The 17,095-nt window shown below is 40.0% G+C and overlaps 1 protein-coding gene across 1 annotated transcript in view; it reads left to right on the top strand.

The window, feature by feature from the left end:
- Positions 1 to 17,095, top strand: part of LOC109913450 (centrosomal protein of 120 kDa) — a 181,537-nt gene that overhangs the window by 137,242 nt on the left and 27,200 nt on the right. The window contains exons 9-12 of the mRNA XM_048593566.1: positions 7,340 to 7,522; positions 11,951 to 12,047; positions 15,334 to 15,495; positions 15,832 to 15,921. Of these exons, the coding sequence (XP_048449523.1) occupies positions 7,340 to 7,522; positions 11,951 to 12,047; positions 15,334 to 15,495; positions 15,832 to 15,921 (532 nt within the window). The remainder of the gene's footprint in view (positions 1 to 7,339; positions 7,523 to 11,950; positions 12,048 to 15,333; positions 15,496 to 15,831; positions 15,922 to 17,095) is intronic.

A 17,095-nucleotide genomic window follows, 5' to 3' on the forward strand; every position in this document is an offset into this window, starting at 1 on the left:
TTTTGGGTCCTATTACCTCCATTACTAACAGCTCTTGAGTTCTCCTTCCCTTTAACTTTTTTCCTAATTTTCAATGGAGTTGAAGCTTCCTCATCACCTGCTAACCTGCTGCTTTGCCTTACATTAATTGTTTTTCTCCCTCTACGCTCACTTCTCCCTTCCCCCCTACTTACTAGTTTAAAGTCCTATTAACCACCCTATTTACCCTTTTCGCCAGAACACTGGACCCGGCCCTATTCAGGTGGAGTCCATCCCAGTGGCATAGATCCCTCCTGTCCCAGAACTGATGCTATTGCTCCTCGAAAAGGAAACCCTCTTTCCCACACCACTTGTTTACCCACGTGCTTACTTCCCTGATCCTCGCCTCCCTATGCCAATTTGCACGTGGCTCGGGCAGCAATCCAGAGATTATGACCCTTGAAGACCTGTTTTTTAATTTTGTTCCTAGCTTCTCATAATCCCAAAACAGGTCTTTTTTTCCTATTCCTGCCTATGTTGTTGGTACCTACATGGACCACAACAACTGGATCCTCCCCCTCCGTCTCTAGTATCCTCTCAAGCCGGTCAGAGATGTGTCGCACCCTGGCACCGGGCAGGCAACACACCATGCGGGATTCTCTATCCTGCTCACAAAGGATACGTCTATCCCCCTGATGATGGAATCCCCTACAACTACAATCTGTCTTTTTGCTCCCCCCTCTTGAATGGCCTCCTGGACCATGGTGCCATGGTCAGTTGACTCATCCTTCCTGCAGCCCTGTTCCTCATCCACGCAGGGAGCAAGTGCCTCATTTCTGTGGGACAATGTCAAGCGCTGCGGCTCCTGTGTTCCTGTCTGCAGGGTCCCTCTACCTGCCGCACTCGCAGTCACACGCTGCTGTCCCTGCCTGCCGATCGAATTAACATTAGTTAATCTACCAGGTGTGACTGCCTCCTGGAACACAGCATCCAGGTATTTCTCCCCCTCCCGGATGTGCCGCAGTGTTTGGAGTTCGGATTCCAGCTCATCAATTTTGAGCCGGAGCTCCTCGAGCAGCCAACACTTGCTGAAGATGTGGTCACTGCCGTTCTCAATGGGATCAGCTCGCTCCCACATCATACAGCTACAACACATCACCTGGCCTGCCATCTCTACTTAGTTAATTTTTAAAAATTAATTAGTTTTTTTTTAGTTTCGCAGTGTTCTCTGCACCAGTAAGTTTACTCTGTTATATACTCAAACAGAATCCGTCTTTGATTTCCAACCCGCTCCCAAAGGATTTGGCGTCTAGGTGACCACCCCGAAAGATAACAAAGAGATGAGGAAAAAAAATGCAAATAGCTTACCTGCTCACCACACTTAGTTGTTATTATTAGGTTAGAGGAGATGGAAGGGTGGGAGACGCTATGCGTGTAGTGTCTCGGGTATTAGTTAACTTCCAAATTTATTGGGTGGAAGCCTACCTTCCCAGGCTGCCCTCGCGCTTTCTCCCGGACTCCCGCTGCTGAAACAACTGAAACGCCGCAGTCATGCGGCCTTAAGAGTCAGTTACAGTGTTGTGGATTTGGAATCAGATGCAGACTAGACCAAGTAAGTAATTGAAGATTTCCGTTCCTGAAGGACATTAGTGAACCATTAATACTATATGAAGAATTTGCACAATTTCTTTGTTTTTGTGCTCTGTACATCTTATAAAGTGAAAGAGAGCATGCCTTTGTATGGAAGGGTCACTTGACACGGAATGTTTACTCAGATTTCTCTCCCACGGATGCTGTCTGACCTGCTGAGTTTTTCCAGCAATTTCTGTTTCCAAGAAGAACTTTGATATGGTGCCATGTAGGAACTCGAATAAGCCATTTAACTTGTCTGGTCTGATGTGCCATTTAGAACAATGATAGTTGATCAAACACTTCAATGCCTTTTAACCGTGTAATTCCCATAATCCTTTCCATTATTGGTAATGAGAAATCTGTCAATCTCTACTTTAATACATTCAAAGACAGTTTCCACAGCGCTCCAGTGTAGAGATTTCAAAGATTAAAATCACTCTGAGTACAAATAAATTCTCCTAATCGCAGTCCTAAATTGCATGCCTCTACTTTAAACATTTCCTCTGGTCCTAGACTCCCAACCAGGGGCAACATCTTACCTCCATTTACTCTGTCTATCCTTTTTGTATTATGTAGGTCTCGATTAGATCCCCTCGCCATTCTTGAAAACTCTAGAGAATACAGGCTGACTTTTTTCCAACGTCTCTTCTTTGGCCAGACTTGCCATCACAGGACAAATTTGGTGAACCTTTGCTGTACTCCTTCTATGGCAATGATCTCTTTCCTGAGATAAAGAGACCAAAATTGAACACAGTTCTATGGGTCTGGTCTAACCAATCATCTGTACAATTCCAGCAAGACTCCACAGCAATTAAGGCTAACATTCCATTAGCCTTCCTAATAGCTTGCTGCACCTGCATGGTAGCCTCAGTGACTTACTGAAAATGATGCCTAGGTCCCTTTCCAAGCTTTTACTATTTAAGAAATACTCTGCACATCTGTTCCTCCCACCCAAAGTGGATAACCTCACATTTTTGCACGTTATATTCCAGTTGCAATGTTCTTGTCGACTAAATAAGCCTGACCAAATTCTCCTGAAGCTGCTGTACAACTTCTTTACAACACACATTCCCACTTAGTTTTGTGTCAGCTGCAAATTTTGAAATATTACGTTTGGTCCCACCTCCAAATCATTGATATATATTGTCAACAGATACCTATGGTATCCCACAAGCTACTATAAATGATCCATTTATCCATATTCTGTATCCTACCTGTTCACCAATACTTGCTCCGTGCCAGTGCATTACCTCGTTTTCAGTGTTTCTGGTTTTGCTAACTAGCCTCTTGTGGAGGTCTTTATCAAAAGCTTTCTGAAAATCAAACAACATCTCTTTATCAACCTTATTAGCAACATCCTCAGGAAAACTGCACCAAGTTAATTTAACACAAATTCTTATTCACAAACCCATTCTAACTGTGCCGGACCTGATCATTGTTACCAAGTATTCATTTATTGCATTCTTTATAGCATTTTGACGTAAGGTTAATAAATCTGTAGTTCCCTTTTTCCCTTTTTTATTCTCTCTCTCTCCCTCTCTCTCTCTCTCTCCCTTCCACCCCACAAACCCCCAAATAGTGGGGCAACATTTGTTGGATTCAGATTTGCCGGAAGCGGATAATATTAAAGTTAAATTGTGGAAGATAAAAATTCATTATGTAAGAGTTAACATGTTGACATTGATAGAAAACTGGCTGGCTAGCAGAGGGTGAGCATAAATGGGTCATTTATTGGTTGGCAAGATGTAACAAGTGGTGTGCCACAGGGATCAGAGCTGGTGCTTTAACATTTTACAAATTATATAAATGACTTGTACAAAGGAATAGAAGACATGGTTGTGAAATTTGATAAATTACACAATCAAGTTGTGAAGAGAGCATAAGGAGTCTACAAAGGGATATAGATTGGTTAAGTGAGTGGGCAAAAATCCAGCAAATGGAGTATAATGCTGGAAAATGTGAAATGGCCAACCTCAGGAGGTAGAATATAAAAATAAGCATAAATGGTGAGAGATTGCAAAGCCCTGAGATGCGCAGTGTCTGGATGTCTGAGTGCATGATGCACAAAAAGTTAGCATGCAAGAAAAGCAAGTAATTAAGAAAACTGAAAGAATTTTGCTGTTTATTATCAGGGGAATTGAATGCATGTGAACATTTGAATTAGGAGGAGAAGTAGGGCATTCAGCTCTTTGAGCCTGCTCCACCATTCAGTAAGATCATGGCTGGTTTATGTTTTGAATTCAATTCCCCATTAAATCTTGATTACCTTAGATTTTTATTGGGCAAGGAATTCAATCTACTTCGCCTTAAACATATTCAATGGCTTCTACTTCTGAGAGACGCCTTCTGAGAGAGTTCCAAAGTTGCGGAACTCTGAGAGAAACAATTTCACCTGATCTCAGCCCAAAAAGAGCAACTGCTAACTTTAACGTAGCACCCCAGTTCTGAACTCACACACAAGAAACAACCTTTCAGAGACGACTTGTCAAGATCTTAGGATCTTGTATACTCCAAACAAGTTGCCAGTCTATCTGTTAAACTCCAGCGAAAAAAGTCCAGTCTGTCCAACCATTCCTCATAACGCAGCCCATTCACTGCAGATATCAATCCAGGAACTTCCTCTGAACTGCTTCCAATGCATGTTCATCCTTCCTTAGGTAAGGAAACCAAAACTGCACGCAGGATTTGAGATGTGGTGTCAACAATGCCCTGTATGGCATTTTCCAACTTTATACTCCATCTCTTAGATTATTGCCACTCAATCAACCTATCTATATCCATCTGTAACCTCCTAATGCCTTCTTCACAATAAACATTGCTATCTATCTTTGTATTATTTGCAAATTTAGCTTCCATGCTTTTGCTTCCCTCATTTAAATCATTGATATAAATTATACACAGTTGAGAACCCAGAACACACCTCTGAAAGACCCCATCATCACATCATGTCAATCAGGAAAAATACCCATTTTTATACATAGTTTTCTACCAGCCAACCAAACGTCTATCCATGCCAGTATGTTATCCTCTAATCATGTGTTTCTACTTTGTACAATAACTTCTGTGACACTTCGTTACATATCTTCTGTAGGACTTCTAAAGGCTAGTCTTTATCTTCAGTGCATGTTACTCCTTCAAAGGATTCCAGTAAATTGGTTGAACTTGATTTCCCTTTGACAAAACCAGGCTGACTTCTCTCAATTGTGTCAAATTTTCTGAGCTCCCAGTTGTAACCTCCTTAATGATTGATTCTAACACCTCCCTGATGACAGATGTCAAGATAATTGGCTTATAGTTTTCTGTTTTCTTCCTCCTTCCCATTTTGAAAAGAAGAGTTATATTTTCTACTTTCTGGTTGATGGAACCATTCTTAACTTTTACATATATTGGAAGATTATCACGAATGCATCTAGCTCTTTAGTAGCTACCCCTTTTAAGATGCTAAGCTGAAGTCCAACTTAGACCCCAGGACCATGTTGTACTACCTCATGAGTGAATTCCTGAACCACGGTGCTATGGTCAGTTAGCTTATCCACCCTGTAGCCCTCATTCTTGTCTAAACAAGCTGAAAAAACCTCCATTGTAAGTTTTGGATAGTATCAAAGGCTAGGGCTGCTGCCTTTGGGTCCTTTTAACTGCTTTACTCTCTGTTGCACCCTCCTGTCCCTAATCACTGGCCAAATCAGATGACCCTATATTAAGGGATATGGCTGTTGCCTGAAAGGAGGTGACCTGCTAACTTTCCCCTTCTTTATGTGCTGTGGTATCTGCAGCTTAGGCTCCACGGCTAACTGAGCAGAGGTTCCTGCAGCTGCAGATGTGTTTTCCAGAGCTCACTAGCATCCAGAAGTTCTCCCATTCTGTTGTTGTAGCACATCATCTGATCTGCTGTCTTTATTGAGTGATCATTAATTAATAATTTTCAGCTAGACACCTAAGTGTCCACACCACTCCAAAGGACTGGCATTATCAACTTAACAGCACACTTGTTTAGCTTGACCCCAAACATCCCATTTGACTCCATGGCTTCATGTAGGTGACGGTCATGATCTCGGTGACGGTCATGATCTTTTCCTCCTACACCATGAATCAAGTTATCATCAGTTATACTGAATTTCCCTTTGCTTTTTTTGTATAAGTCTATTCCTTTCTGGCACATTCTGGCGCTTTTAAGAATAATGGCAGACTCCAGGATTTGTACCATCCAAAGAATGCATTGAATGTGGTCAATAGCAAAGATTTCATGTCAGGTTTCGCATTCCAGCAGTCATTTCCAACATCAAGGTTGCTGTAATGTTATACTTCAGTTATAAAGGACATTGGTGAGATCATATCTTCATTATGGTATCCAGGATTGTTCTAATTTAAGGAAATACATAAATGCATTGGAAGCAGTTTACCAGATTAATATTTGGGATGGATGGGTTGTCTTATGAACTGAAAGACTTGTAATTTAGACTTGTATCTATTGGAGGTTGAAAGAGCAAGAGGTGATTAAATTGAAGCATACAGTATCCTGAGAGGTCTCAACAGGCTGTATGTGGAAAGGATGTTCCCTCTTGTGGGAGAACCTAAAATAGGAGTCACTGTTATGAATAATAGGTCATCCATGTAAGAATGAATTGAGAAATGTTTTCTCAAAGAGGGTCATGATTCTTTAGGACAGATGGGTAGATTCTTGACGAGCAAGAGAATGGAAGGTTATTGTGGCTGGGCAGGAATGCAGAGTAATCAGATCAACCATGATTTTATTAAATGGTGTAACAGGCTTGAGGGGCTGTGTGGCCTAATTCTCCTATTTGGTACGTCCACATTCTTTAATATTGTTTATTTGATTTATAATGCTTTTCCTGATTCTTCCTATAAAGATCCATACTTCGCGACATTAGATTTCATCTGCCAAATTTCTATCCAATTCAGCAGCCTGTATCCATCTAAAGTCTGTTCTTGTCCTCCTCATTGTTTACTGTGTTCAGAATTTTGTGTTGTCTGCAAACTTCGAAACTACTTACTGCATACTCAAGTCTAATACTTACACAAAGAGACCAGAGACCCTAATATTGGCCCCTGAAAGATACTGCTATTCTTCAGATGTTAAAATAGTAAATTACTTTAAAAGAAAAACTTTCTTCCCTTGAAGGTATTAACTCCTTATTGTAAAACTTACATCTAGTTAGTTACAGCAAGGTGTAGAGCTGGATGAACACAGCAGGCCAAGCAGCATCAGAGGAGCAGGAAAACTGACGTTTCGGGTCTAGACCCTTCTTCAGAAAAAAATCTAATTAGTTACATTTTTTGTGCCATATGCAGGCCGTCATTTTACGTTAATCCTGAATCCTTCTGGTCTGTTAAACTTTTGAAGCCATACCTGGTATACTTTTGCTACCTACCCTATATTTTTTCTGGTTCTTGCTTCTTCTGTCTCAGGTAATTGAATAAGAATCAGAGAAGAAAATCCTGGAAAATTTTTGTTAACATTTTTTGTGGCCATTGAAGCTAGCACTACCCAATATTAACTAACTCAGCATAGATCGAGGACTGAACCTGACATCATCTTTGCCTGCGTGATTTAGTTAGGAACTTGATGTGATTTTTTTTTTGTCTCAAAAACAAGTTTATTTCAGATTTCAACTTGGTTATATTTTTGAACTTGACCTCAAATAAAGTGACAAAATAAACAGATTTAAGTGTAGCAGTAGAATATCGCATGTTATATTTACTATAAATTCAGATTAATTTAATCTTTTAGGTTACCTTTGTTGGTTGAAGTATGGCACAAAGATAAAATGGCCAAAGACTTGCTGTTGGGAGTGGCAAGATTGAAATTATCCAATGTTCTGACAGCAGAAAAATCTCGCTTTTTGGGACCATCAGGAGATCAATGTTGGCGTCAGACCTACAGTGAGAGGATACCAGTTGTGGCAGCACATGGGCAAGTAAATTATTAAAATAATACTAGAAACCTTAGTTGTAATTCCTCATTGCCAAATCCTGTTTGTGTGTAATAGTACGTCTTAAACTTTGAGTAATATATCCTATGCTTGTCTGTCACAGACAAGTAAAGTAAGTTACTAATACGAGTTTATTTTTAATCGCAAAGATTCACCAGTGTGATCTTGACTCTAATGTAGGATGTGTACTGCTGGTTTTGTGCCATATCACTGGACTGCTTCTTTGTTCTGCTAATAGACCACAAGCAGATGTAAGCCATTCAATGAGCTTGTGGCTGATCTGGCCAACTCCACTTTCCTGTTTTTTCACCATTATTATTGATTCCCTAACTGATTTAAAAATCTAACTATTTCAGCTCTGAATATACTTAATGAACCAGCCACTACAGCCTTCTGAATTAAAGAATTCTACAGTTTCACAACCCTCTTAAAGAAGAAATTCCTCCTCCTCTCTGTCTAAAATGATGAGCCATAATGGGAAACAATCTCTCAGCATCTATTATATCACACACCCTGAGAATCTTACGTTTCAGGAAGATCATCTCTCATTCTTCTAAACTCCTGAAACCTTTTCTTGCCATCATTCTTATCCAATTTTTTATGAACAGTGTCATGGTTTCTTCAAGGTCCAGAGCGTGGAAGCAACTGGGGCCCTGGAGTGGTACCTGAGCAGGACTCTAGCAGGAGTGCAGGAGAAGGCAGCTGGAGTGGCCAGTAGCAAGAGCAGGAGCAGGCAGCACGAGGCAGTGGTGGGAGCAGGAACATGTTTCCCGTGGTGGTGGCAGTAACAGGAACAGGTTTCAAGGTGGCGAGTGTAGGTAGCACAGTGTGGTACCAAGGTCGAGCCCAAAGCAGGGGAGGTTGAACTGTTGAGAGGAGTGAGGAGTCCAGCATGGCCAGACACTTATGGACTACGGTGTTAACTGTGTTTCTTTGTTCTTCCAATTTTTAGTAAGAAAGACTGTAACGTTTAACTTTTAAACTTTGTCTTCATTATTTTCTGTTTTGTAGCTAAGATTCTGTACCTAGGCATCTTTGTACCTAAAATGGTGCCGTAAGTGGCGACTTGGAAACTTTTCACTGTATTCGTGTGAACACATGTGACAGTAAACCTAATTCAAACTCTGGGTACTGCTACACCAACATGGCTATCTCTGCATTCAAGCCTAGCCATCAGATATAACGCATCGCCAGCATCTTCACTTTGGAGACCCCTGGATGAACCTGGTTGAGTTCAGTTAGTATCTAGTGATGCCCTTTGTTCAGGACTATCGCCAGCATCCTCTACTGTGAGCTGGTCTCTCTGGGTCCAAAGAAAAGGTTTTAATCTAGTTGTATGGCTTCGTCCATCATCACCAGTTGTTTCAGTTTTGACAGAACTGGATCTTCCTGCGCCCCAAGTCTGCTATTATCAACTGTGACTGTGTCCAGAAAATTTAATACCATTACAAGACTTTTCCATTGGTGGTACTATTGGCGGTGTTACTGCCAATGGGAGGCAGCTCAATGCATCCACATTCACTACTTGGCCTGTCGTAGAGTGTTCTAAGTTGTAATTACAGGCACTTAGTATTTGAACCCACCAGTGAATTTGGGTGGCGCTGTCTTGTGCTCTTTAAGCAGATCTTGTAGGGATTTGTGGCCTGTTATTATCACAAATTTTCATCCATAAACGTATTGGTTGAACTTCCTGACTCTAAGACCACCAATCCTCCCTTCTCTGCCTTGGCGTATTTACGCTCTGCATTAGCCAAAGTCGGGGATCCACATGCTGTTGGGCGTTCCTCTCCATTGGGCCACCTATGAGCTAATAACCCCTAGATGCTGTATGGGGTGGCATCGTATGTCAATACCAGATCTCACTTGGGATTGCAGTGTGCCAACTCTTTAAAGGATGAAAGCTATTTCTTCATTTCACTGAAAGCTTGGGCTTGTCTATGCAACCTTTTCCAAGGCTGACCCTTTGTTAGGAGTTGATGCAAAGGTGGAGGGCAGTTTATGTAGGAGCTTTCAGAATAATTTACTAGCCCAAGAAATGACCTCAGCTCCTGGGCAGACGTGAGAGCCGGGGCAACTTTAATCGCCCTCATTTTATCTTCCAGTGGGCGTAACCCAGTTTTTGTCAACTCTGTAGCCCAAGTAAGTCACTTCGAGTGCCTGGAACATACAGTTTTCCCTTTGGCGTATGCTCACATAAAAACATCTAAGGACTATGCCCAAGCTCTCTAAGTGTTTTTTTTTATTCCCTGTTATTAGCACATCATCTAAATAAATGGCAGCCTGAGATAGACCTTACAAAATGTTCTCTATCGTCTGCTGAAAAATTGACAACACCCAAATGGCAAGCCTTCTGGGTATTAATTGTAGCATACTTCAGGGAATCCTTATCTAAACACAATTGCAAGTAAGCGTGGCTCATGCCAAGCTTCATGAAAGTCACACCTCTGCCAGCTTTGTATTAATCCTGTATCTGAGGGATTGAGTGCTTATCCAGCTGCAAAAACTGGTTTACCGCTTGTTTAAAACTCCCACAAAGGTGAAACTTTGGGTTTCAAAATCTGCACAGCCAGTGCTGCCCATTCTGCACATTATACTGATTTGATGATTCCTTCATTTTCTAGCCTTCTGATTTCTGCCTCTACTTTTGCCCCTAGGGCAAATGGCACTGGGTGGTCTTGCAGAATGATGGAATTGCTTCCAGGTCAAGATGCAAGGTGGCCTTGACTCCTCTGGTAGTCCCTAGACCTTCCTGGAAGACTTCTGGTTATGTAATTAGGATTTCACTCAGGCAGCCATTTTCTAATTGAAAAATGTTGAGCCAATCTAGGTGAATCTCTGTCAATCAATTTTACCCTATCATGCTTGAACGTGTGCCTTTTATTACAATCAGTGGTAACTGAACTAGCTGCTTCTCATACAAGACCGGAACCGAAGTTATACCCTTAATCTGTAAAGGTTCCCTGATATAGGTTCTCAGCCTAGCCAAGGTCTTGTGCAAACTTAAGAGTTGGAGTTCAGACCAAATTTTGTTAAAAAACTGGTTCTGCAATCATTGATACGGCCATGCCGGTATTGATCTCCATTAGAACCGATGATCATTTAACCAGGCGTTTATTTTTATTGGGTCTGATTTGGATTTTGCTAAGCAATTTAACTGTTCCAACTCAGATGTATGTGGATTTTCTAGAGTATGCGCTCTCCTAACTCATAGGTACTGGCCTATGAGTTATCTTACTCAGTTTAGGTCTAGTAGGACTCTTTGTCTGTCTCAAATCCATATACCAGCTGCAACTACAGTGGTTTACTGACCTGGATCCTGAAGAAAATTTTAATTGTTTGACCAAGACTTGGCTTTGTTTTGGGACTTTGCTGTGGGCTGATCTGGAGTCCCTCCAATCAGCATATGTCCTGAGTGAAGCTATACAATTTCCTGCACTCAAATGGTATTCCCCAAGCTCAGTCAGACTGGCGAAGTGTCTGTAAAGAAAAAAAAAATTGCAGGAGAACTTCTGCTTATCTGTGCAAGGGCAATTTTGGCAGTAAAGTAGAAAGAATCTAGATAGACAGCAAATGGGAGAAATTTTTTTTTAAACTGACGTGGTGTGATTTATCGACAATGCAATGTGGCATTGCTGTTTTTAATACATTTGTCCTTTCTGAAAGGTACTGATGGGTACAGAATATCATTTTGCGTATCAATAATTCAACAACTAAGCACTAACTCTTTTAAGATCAAGACAGTTGTGTGTTGGGAAAACCTTTTTTTTAAAACATATTCATTTTGTATGAGAAATAAATAGAAAAATGCTTCTCCAAGCCTAATATTAAAAGAGAAATGAAGGAGAAAGGGAACAATAATAAAATTATAATTGAAACTTGAAAACTGCTGACAGAATAGTTTCATTGTGACAACATTGTTAGTAATACATTCTAATATTTTCATTGGATTAAAGGTTTAATTACATATAAAGCAGGAGTTTATTCCACTAATTTAGACTTCTCAAAATTGTACGGGGAAAACATTGGATAATGTCACACCAAGCTAAAGTTAAATGGTTTTTTAAAAGTATTTTTTACACTATTTACAGTCATCTTTTTTGCCATTAAGTATCATCTTCCTGAATTCTCTGCACCAAGGTAGGACCTTAGCAATCATTTACCAAGCCACAGTAAACTGCTGTGATTTTCTTTGCTCCAGGAAGGGTGAGGAAATTGGCCCTGAGTCTACCTCATCAAGTACAGAAATCGAACCTTGTGCTGTTCTAGTAATTTGGTTCACACAATGGCTGTACAACCAACTGAGCTAACAGGCTCATTAATTATAACGTTTTTGAATTTGATACTGTGCTCTGAAAATTGATATTGTATGGATGAGTTCTTTATTTAAAGTTATTCCACTGTCTCATTAGGTCGAGCAACAAAATTGCTGAACTGTACTACTCCATGACCCTGGAGGATTATAATTTTGTAAAAACTCAACATGTTACTGTGTCTGATTCATCTCAGGTGAGCCTATGGTATTCTTGCATAAATTCAAGCTTAGATTTTATTTGATATTGATTTGAGAAACAGATGTTTTGTTACATGTTTTGATCTGCATTTACTTAAGTACCGTGTAGTCAGCATGATTTTTTAAAAATGATTGACTGAAGACTTGATTAAAATATAATAGCTGGATCTTACACGGCCGCCTTGGGCGCATTTTCAACGGGGTTGCAGGGAACATTGGTCGGATGGCTAGCCCATGCTTTGCCATCCACTCATAAAACAGCCCACCTATCATATGTAAGTAAATAATTATGAGTCCTTTGAAGTTGTTAAATATTATTCCCGAGTATTACTATACCCATGCCATAAAACATTCGGTAGGTGTGGGCAGGACTTCTGTTTTGTCCAAAGCATTTGAAACGGTGAAAAGAAAGGAAGGGTATTATTACTGAAGGATGCACTTGTTCGTCAAGACACCACTGAGAAGATTGCATCCCTCCTCCATCCTACCCTCATATTCTTTATAACCCACCATGCTTGCTCACCGCCTCCAATCTCCACCCCATCCAGAGCCCCCAGACCTTCCCTCCTCCAGATCCAATGGGGTATTTGGTTCCAGAGGAAGGAGAATTCTTGGCCTTCCTGCTGTCCACTGGTGTTGCCAGGACTACAGGAGCAGCAACCCAAACAGATTGGCTGGCAGCCAGCAGGAGTCTCACTATGAGCCGGTTTAAGGATGGGGGCCAGTTGACTGGCTACCTACCTTTCTTCTGGGAGGGTGAGCCATTCTTTTGCCCCCACGTCCCCCTTGTTTACTGCCCATGGTTGTTGCCCACATACTGCAAAAAAACAATTGAATGGGATTATTGTCTGTTTGTCTATCTTGCATAAAAAAATCCGTGAAATTTGCAGGGCTCATAGACACAGGCCGTTCAGAGTTCTCTATATCTGTTTTCTAAATTCTGTTGCAGATTGTTGTGCAGACAAGTAAATGGGATAGGAGGCTTGAAAGGAGCTGAGTGGGAGAAACTTAGGCATATTAAATAAATCAAGCTAGCTGGCCTAAGTAGTGCACTAAAGATGACTGTCCTAGATATGAGAATTAATAACTCATTAAAGAACCCTTTGATATTACTGAGATTTGATGCATATTCATACCTAATTACTTTATAGTTACCCTGAACATGAGCTAGAAAGTCTAAATCTGAGCATTTAAAGACACTTTTCTGCATTAGCAGTACCAGCTAAACTTTTGAGTAGTTTTACAAATCACAAAATGGACTGGTATGTTTTTTTTATTAATAAAAAAAGCCCGCTCCTTTCCTCTCACCTTTTCACTAGAGCTAGAAATAACTGACATTTATATAGTGCTTCTTGTCCGCAAGCAGTCCCATACCGTTTCCAATTACTGACTTTTCAGAAGCGTTTTTTTTTTCATAAACTGTGGACTACTGTTACATTCAGTAAGATCACGGCTGATCTGGTTGTGGTCCTAATTTTCCACTCTCATGTCTGTACTGTACAAACATTGATTCTACTGTTTATCAACAACTGGTCTAATTTTGTTTTGAATAAATGCAGTGACCCAGCTGCATTGCTTTTTAGGGAGGAGAATTCTACACACTAATGATTCTCAATGGGAAAGAGTTCTCATAACTGTTTTATAAGTGACATCTCTTAATCTTAAAGTCCGTCACTTAGTTCTAGTCTCCTCAACAAGATATCCACACTGTCATGACCCCGCAGGATCTTGTATGTTTCAATAAGACCATCTCAATCCTTCAACGTCCAATGAGTTTAGGCTCAAAGAATACATTGCCTCCTTCATTCCAAGCCTTTCATTTCAGGAATGAATTGAGTGAGCCTTTTTCTTAACTGAAGAGCCTTTTAAAAAGATTTGTCTAAATTTTCTGCAAAACAGAAATGTGATATTGCTTCATGTCTCCAGTAAAATGCACAACTTGCATAAATATAATAAAGGTTTTATTTCTTGTACATAGCTAATGCATCAGTAGAAGAAATTTAAATTCAAATAGAAGTGTAAAGGAGATGCATGAGCATGTGTATGTGCAAGTTGATGAAGGTGGTAGAACAGGTTGAGAGTGCAGTTAATAAAGCATAAAACATCCTCAATGTTATCAATACAAGCATAGAAAACATTGGTTTGACCTCAGCTGGAGTGTGCATTCAGTTATTGCACCATATATACTGGAAGGATGTGAAGGCATGAGAGAGGATTCAGAATAGCAGCATGAGAAATGTTCTCGGGATCAGAAACAGTTACGTAGATAAATTGAAGAAATTGGAATTGTAGCTTTGGGGAAAAAGTTGAGATGATATTTGAAAGAGGCTTTCAAATTTTGGGGGTTCTGGACAGATTAGTAAGGGAGAAATTGTTAGCATTGATGTAAGAATTAAGAATCAGAGGAAATAGATTTAAACTAATTGAGAAAAGAAGTGGCAACATAAGGAAATCTTTTTTTCACACAGCAAGTGTGTAGGATCTGGAATGCACTGACTGAAAGTGTGTTGGCGCCAGGATTAATAAAGGTATTCAAGAGCAAATTAGATCATTACCTGAAAAGGATGAACGTACACTGTTCTGGGGAGAAGGCAAGGTGGTGACGTTAGTTGAAAGCTGGCACAGACATCATAGACCAAATACACCCCTTCTGTGGTGTAACTATTCGAATTCCATAATGCTGAGTTACTGTGGGGGCTTTTGGATTTTTTTACTCTAATTTTGCTAGTAAAGAAAGTTTTAAAACAAACTTTTCCATTGGGATTTACAGAATTAAAGTAATTTTTGCAGCTACTGAATAGATCAATTAAAAAAAAATCTTGCAGCTCATTTAGAATAATGTATCATCTCCATGATACTTCAAAAAATAATGATCACAGTCATAAATCCCATTCTCGAATCAGTCATTTTCTATAACCATCATCTAGTTATACTGCTTATTAAGAGTATGATAATGTTTTCAGTTATCATTTGAACCTTTAAAATATAGCATATTGATTAACATTTAATCCCTACAATAAAGACATGGCTGGTGTGTTTCTTGGCTTGAGTTCTTTTTTAGGTTTTTTCATATTGCTTGGATTCAACTGGACAAAGTTGAGACCTGTGAATGATATGTTAAAGAGCTGCAAATGGTTCTGGAACCACATGCTGCAGACCCTGCTGTAATTCAATGATTCAACATGCTCAAAGGGCTGACTACTGACTTCTTATTCACTGTTGTTTATTTAGAGCACAAATGTAAATATAGTTTTAAATGCTAAAAAACTGTTTCTACTGCAGAATTCAAATATTGGATACCAGCAACAGCCTGATCCTTCAGCTAAGCCTGTTCAGGCTTCAGAGCCTGGTCATGAACCTGGGCCTCGTGAGACAATGGAATATAAAGCTGCATTAGAGTTGGAAATGTGGAAAGAAGTACAAGAAGATTTGTTTCAGGATCAGGTAAATCCTGCTTGTTCAGCAACAAACCCAAATTTATCAAGTAACTTGTTGCTGATGATAAGGTGGAAAACTATATTTGGACCATTGGTATAATTGGGGCCAACCTAATTGTATAACATTGAAAGCAACTCCCTTATACTTGAGCTTTTTATATTTTTAACTACAACTTAAATATTATGTAACTCCAAAAGTATTAACCATTTCCCCATTTTTCCTTAATTTTCTTCATTTCTTCGCAGGCTCCTTGATTAATTGTCTGAATAAATCTTGTGTTCTATGTGGATAATTTTTTTTGTGGTTTTTAAGTGGCTAATGTATTATGTTTCTTGCTAATAGTTGAAGCACAAAGAACTGGCTCACATGCAGGCCCTTGCTGAAGAGTGGAAGAAGAGAGACCGAGAAAGGGAAGCACTTGTGAAGAAAAAGGTGAAGTAGCAGTAAACTTGTCAAGAATTTAAGGCTAGCTCCTGAGCCAAACATTGCTTTCCCAGTAAAGGGCTATGTATTTATAAATTAAATAGCCACATGCATTTTTACTCTATGTACTAAAATATAGCTAGTATAAGTGTATATTATAAATAGAAAAGCTGGATTTTAAACAATGGCAAATGACTTCCTTGGAGGTTGGATTAAAGAAAAGCTTTAGATCTTCTTTTCTCACTTGCTGAATAGCTCCAAATCTTAATACTGCTATCCAAATTGCCGAGCCATTCTTGACTGCAATATTCCTGCCCAAAGATTCTAATGCTGTTATGAAATAAGATGTCCAACAAAGCCTCTCTGTCTTTATGATCCCACAACACTATTTGAAACGGAAAATAGAATTCTCTGCGTCCTGTCCAAATGTCCACCATTAATTAAGATTTATAAGATCGTGGGTAGGGTTGTTCATTTTTTTTTCCTTTATTAGTTTAGGGGATGAGGGCATCACTGGCTAGACAGCATTTATTGCCCATCGGGCAGTTAAGAGTCAACCACATTGATGTGGGCCTGGAGTCACATGAAGGCTGGACCAGAATGGCAGTTTCCTTCCTGAAAGGACATTAGTGAACCAGATGGGTTTTTCCGACAATCAATAATGGATTCATGGTCATCATTAGATTCTTAATTCCAGATATTTATTGAATTCAAATTCCACCATCTGCCGTGGCGGGATTCGAACCTGGGTTCCAGAATGTTATCTGGCTCTCTGGATTAACAGTCCAGTGGTAATACCACTAGGCCATCGCCTCCCCTCCATTCTTGCTTGCACAGTGGTCACTGCCATTCACGACTCCTCAGATAACAAAGCAGTCTGTGTCCAAATGCATCAAGAGCCAGACAACATTCAGACTTGGGCTGTTAATGGCAAGTTGCATTGGTGCCACGTAGGCGCCAACCAAGGACCATTCCATGGCAGTAGCATTACTGAATCAGCTATGAACAACATCCTGCAGTTACCATAGGCCAGAAACCAAACTAGACTAGCCACATAAATACTGTGGCTACAAGAGCAGGTCAGAGGCTAGGAGCTCTATAGTGAGGAACTCACCTCCTGACTTGTCAAAGCCTGTTTACTATCTAAAAGGCACAAATCTGCAATGTAGAGTACTGTCCACTT

The sequence above is a fragment of the Rhincodon typus genome, chromosome 3 (genome assembly GCF_021869965.1).
Source record: "Rhincodon typus isolate 14 chromosome 3, sRhiTyp1.1, whole genome shotgun sequence".
In the NCBI taxonomy this organism is placed as follows: Eukaryota; Metazoa; Chordata; class Chondrichthyes; order Orectolobiformes; family Rhincodontidae; genus Rhincodon; species Rhincodon typus.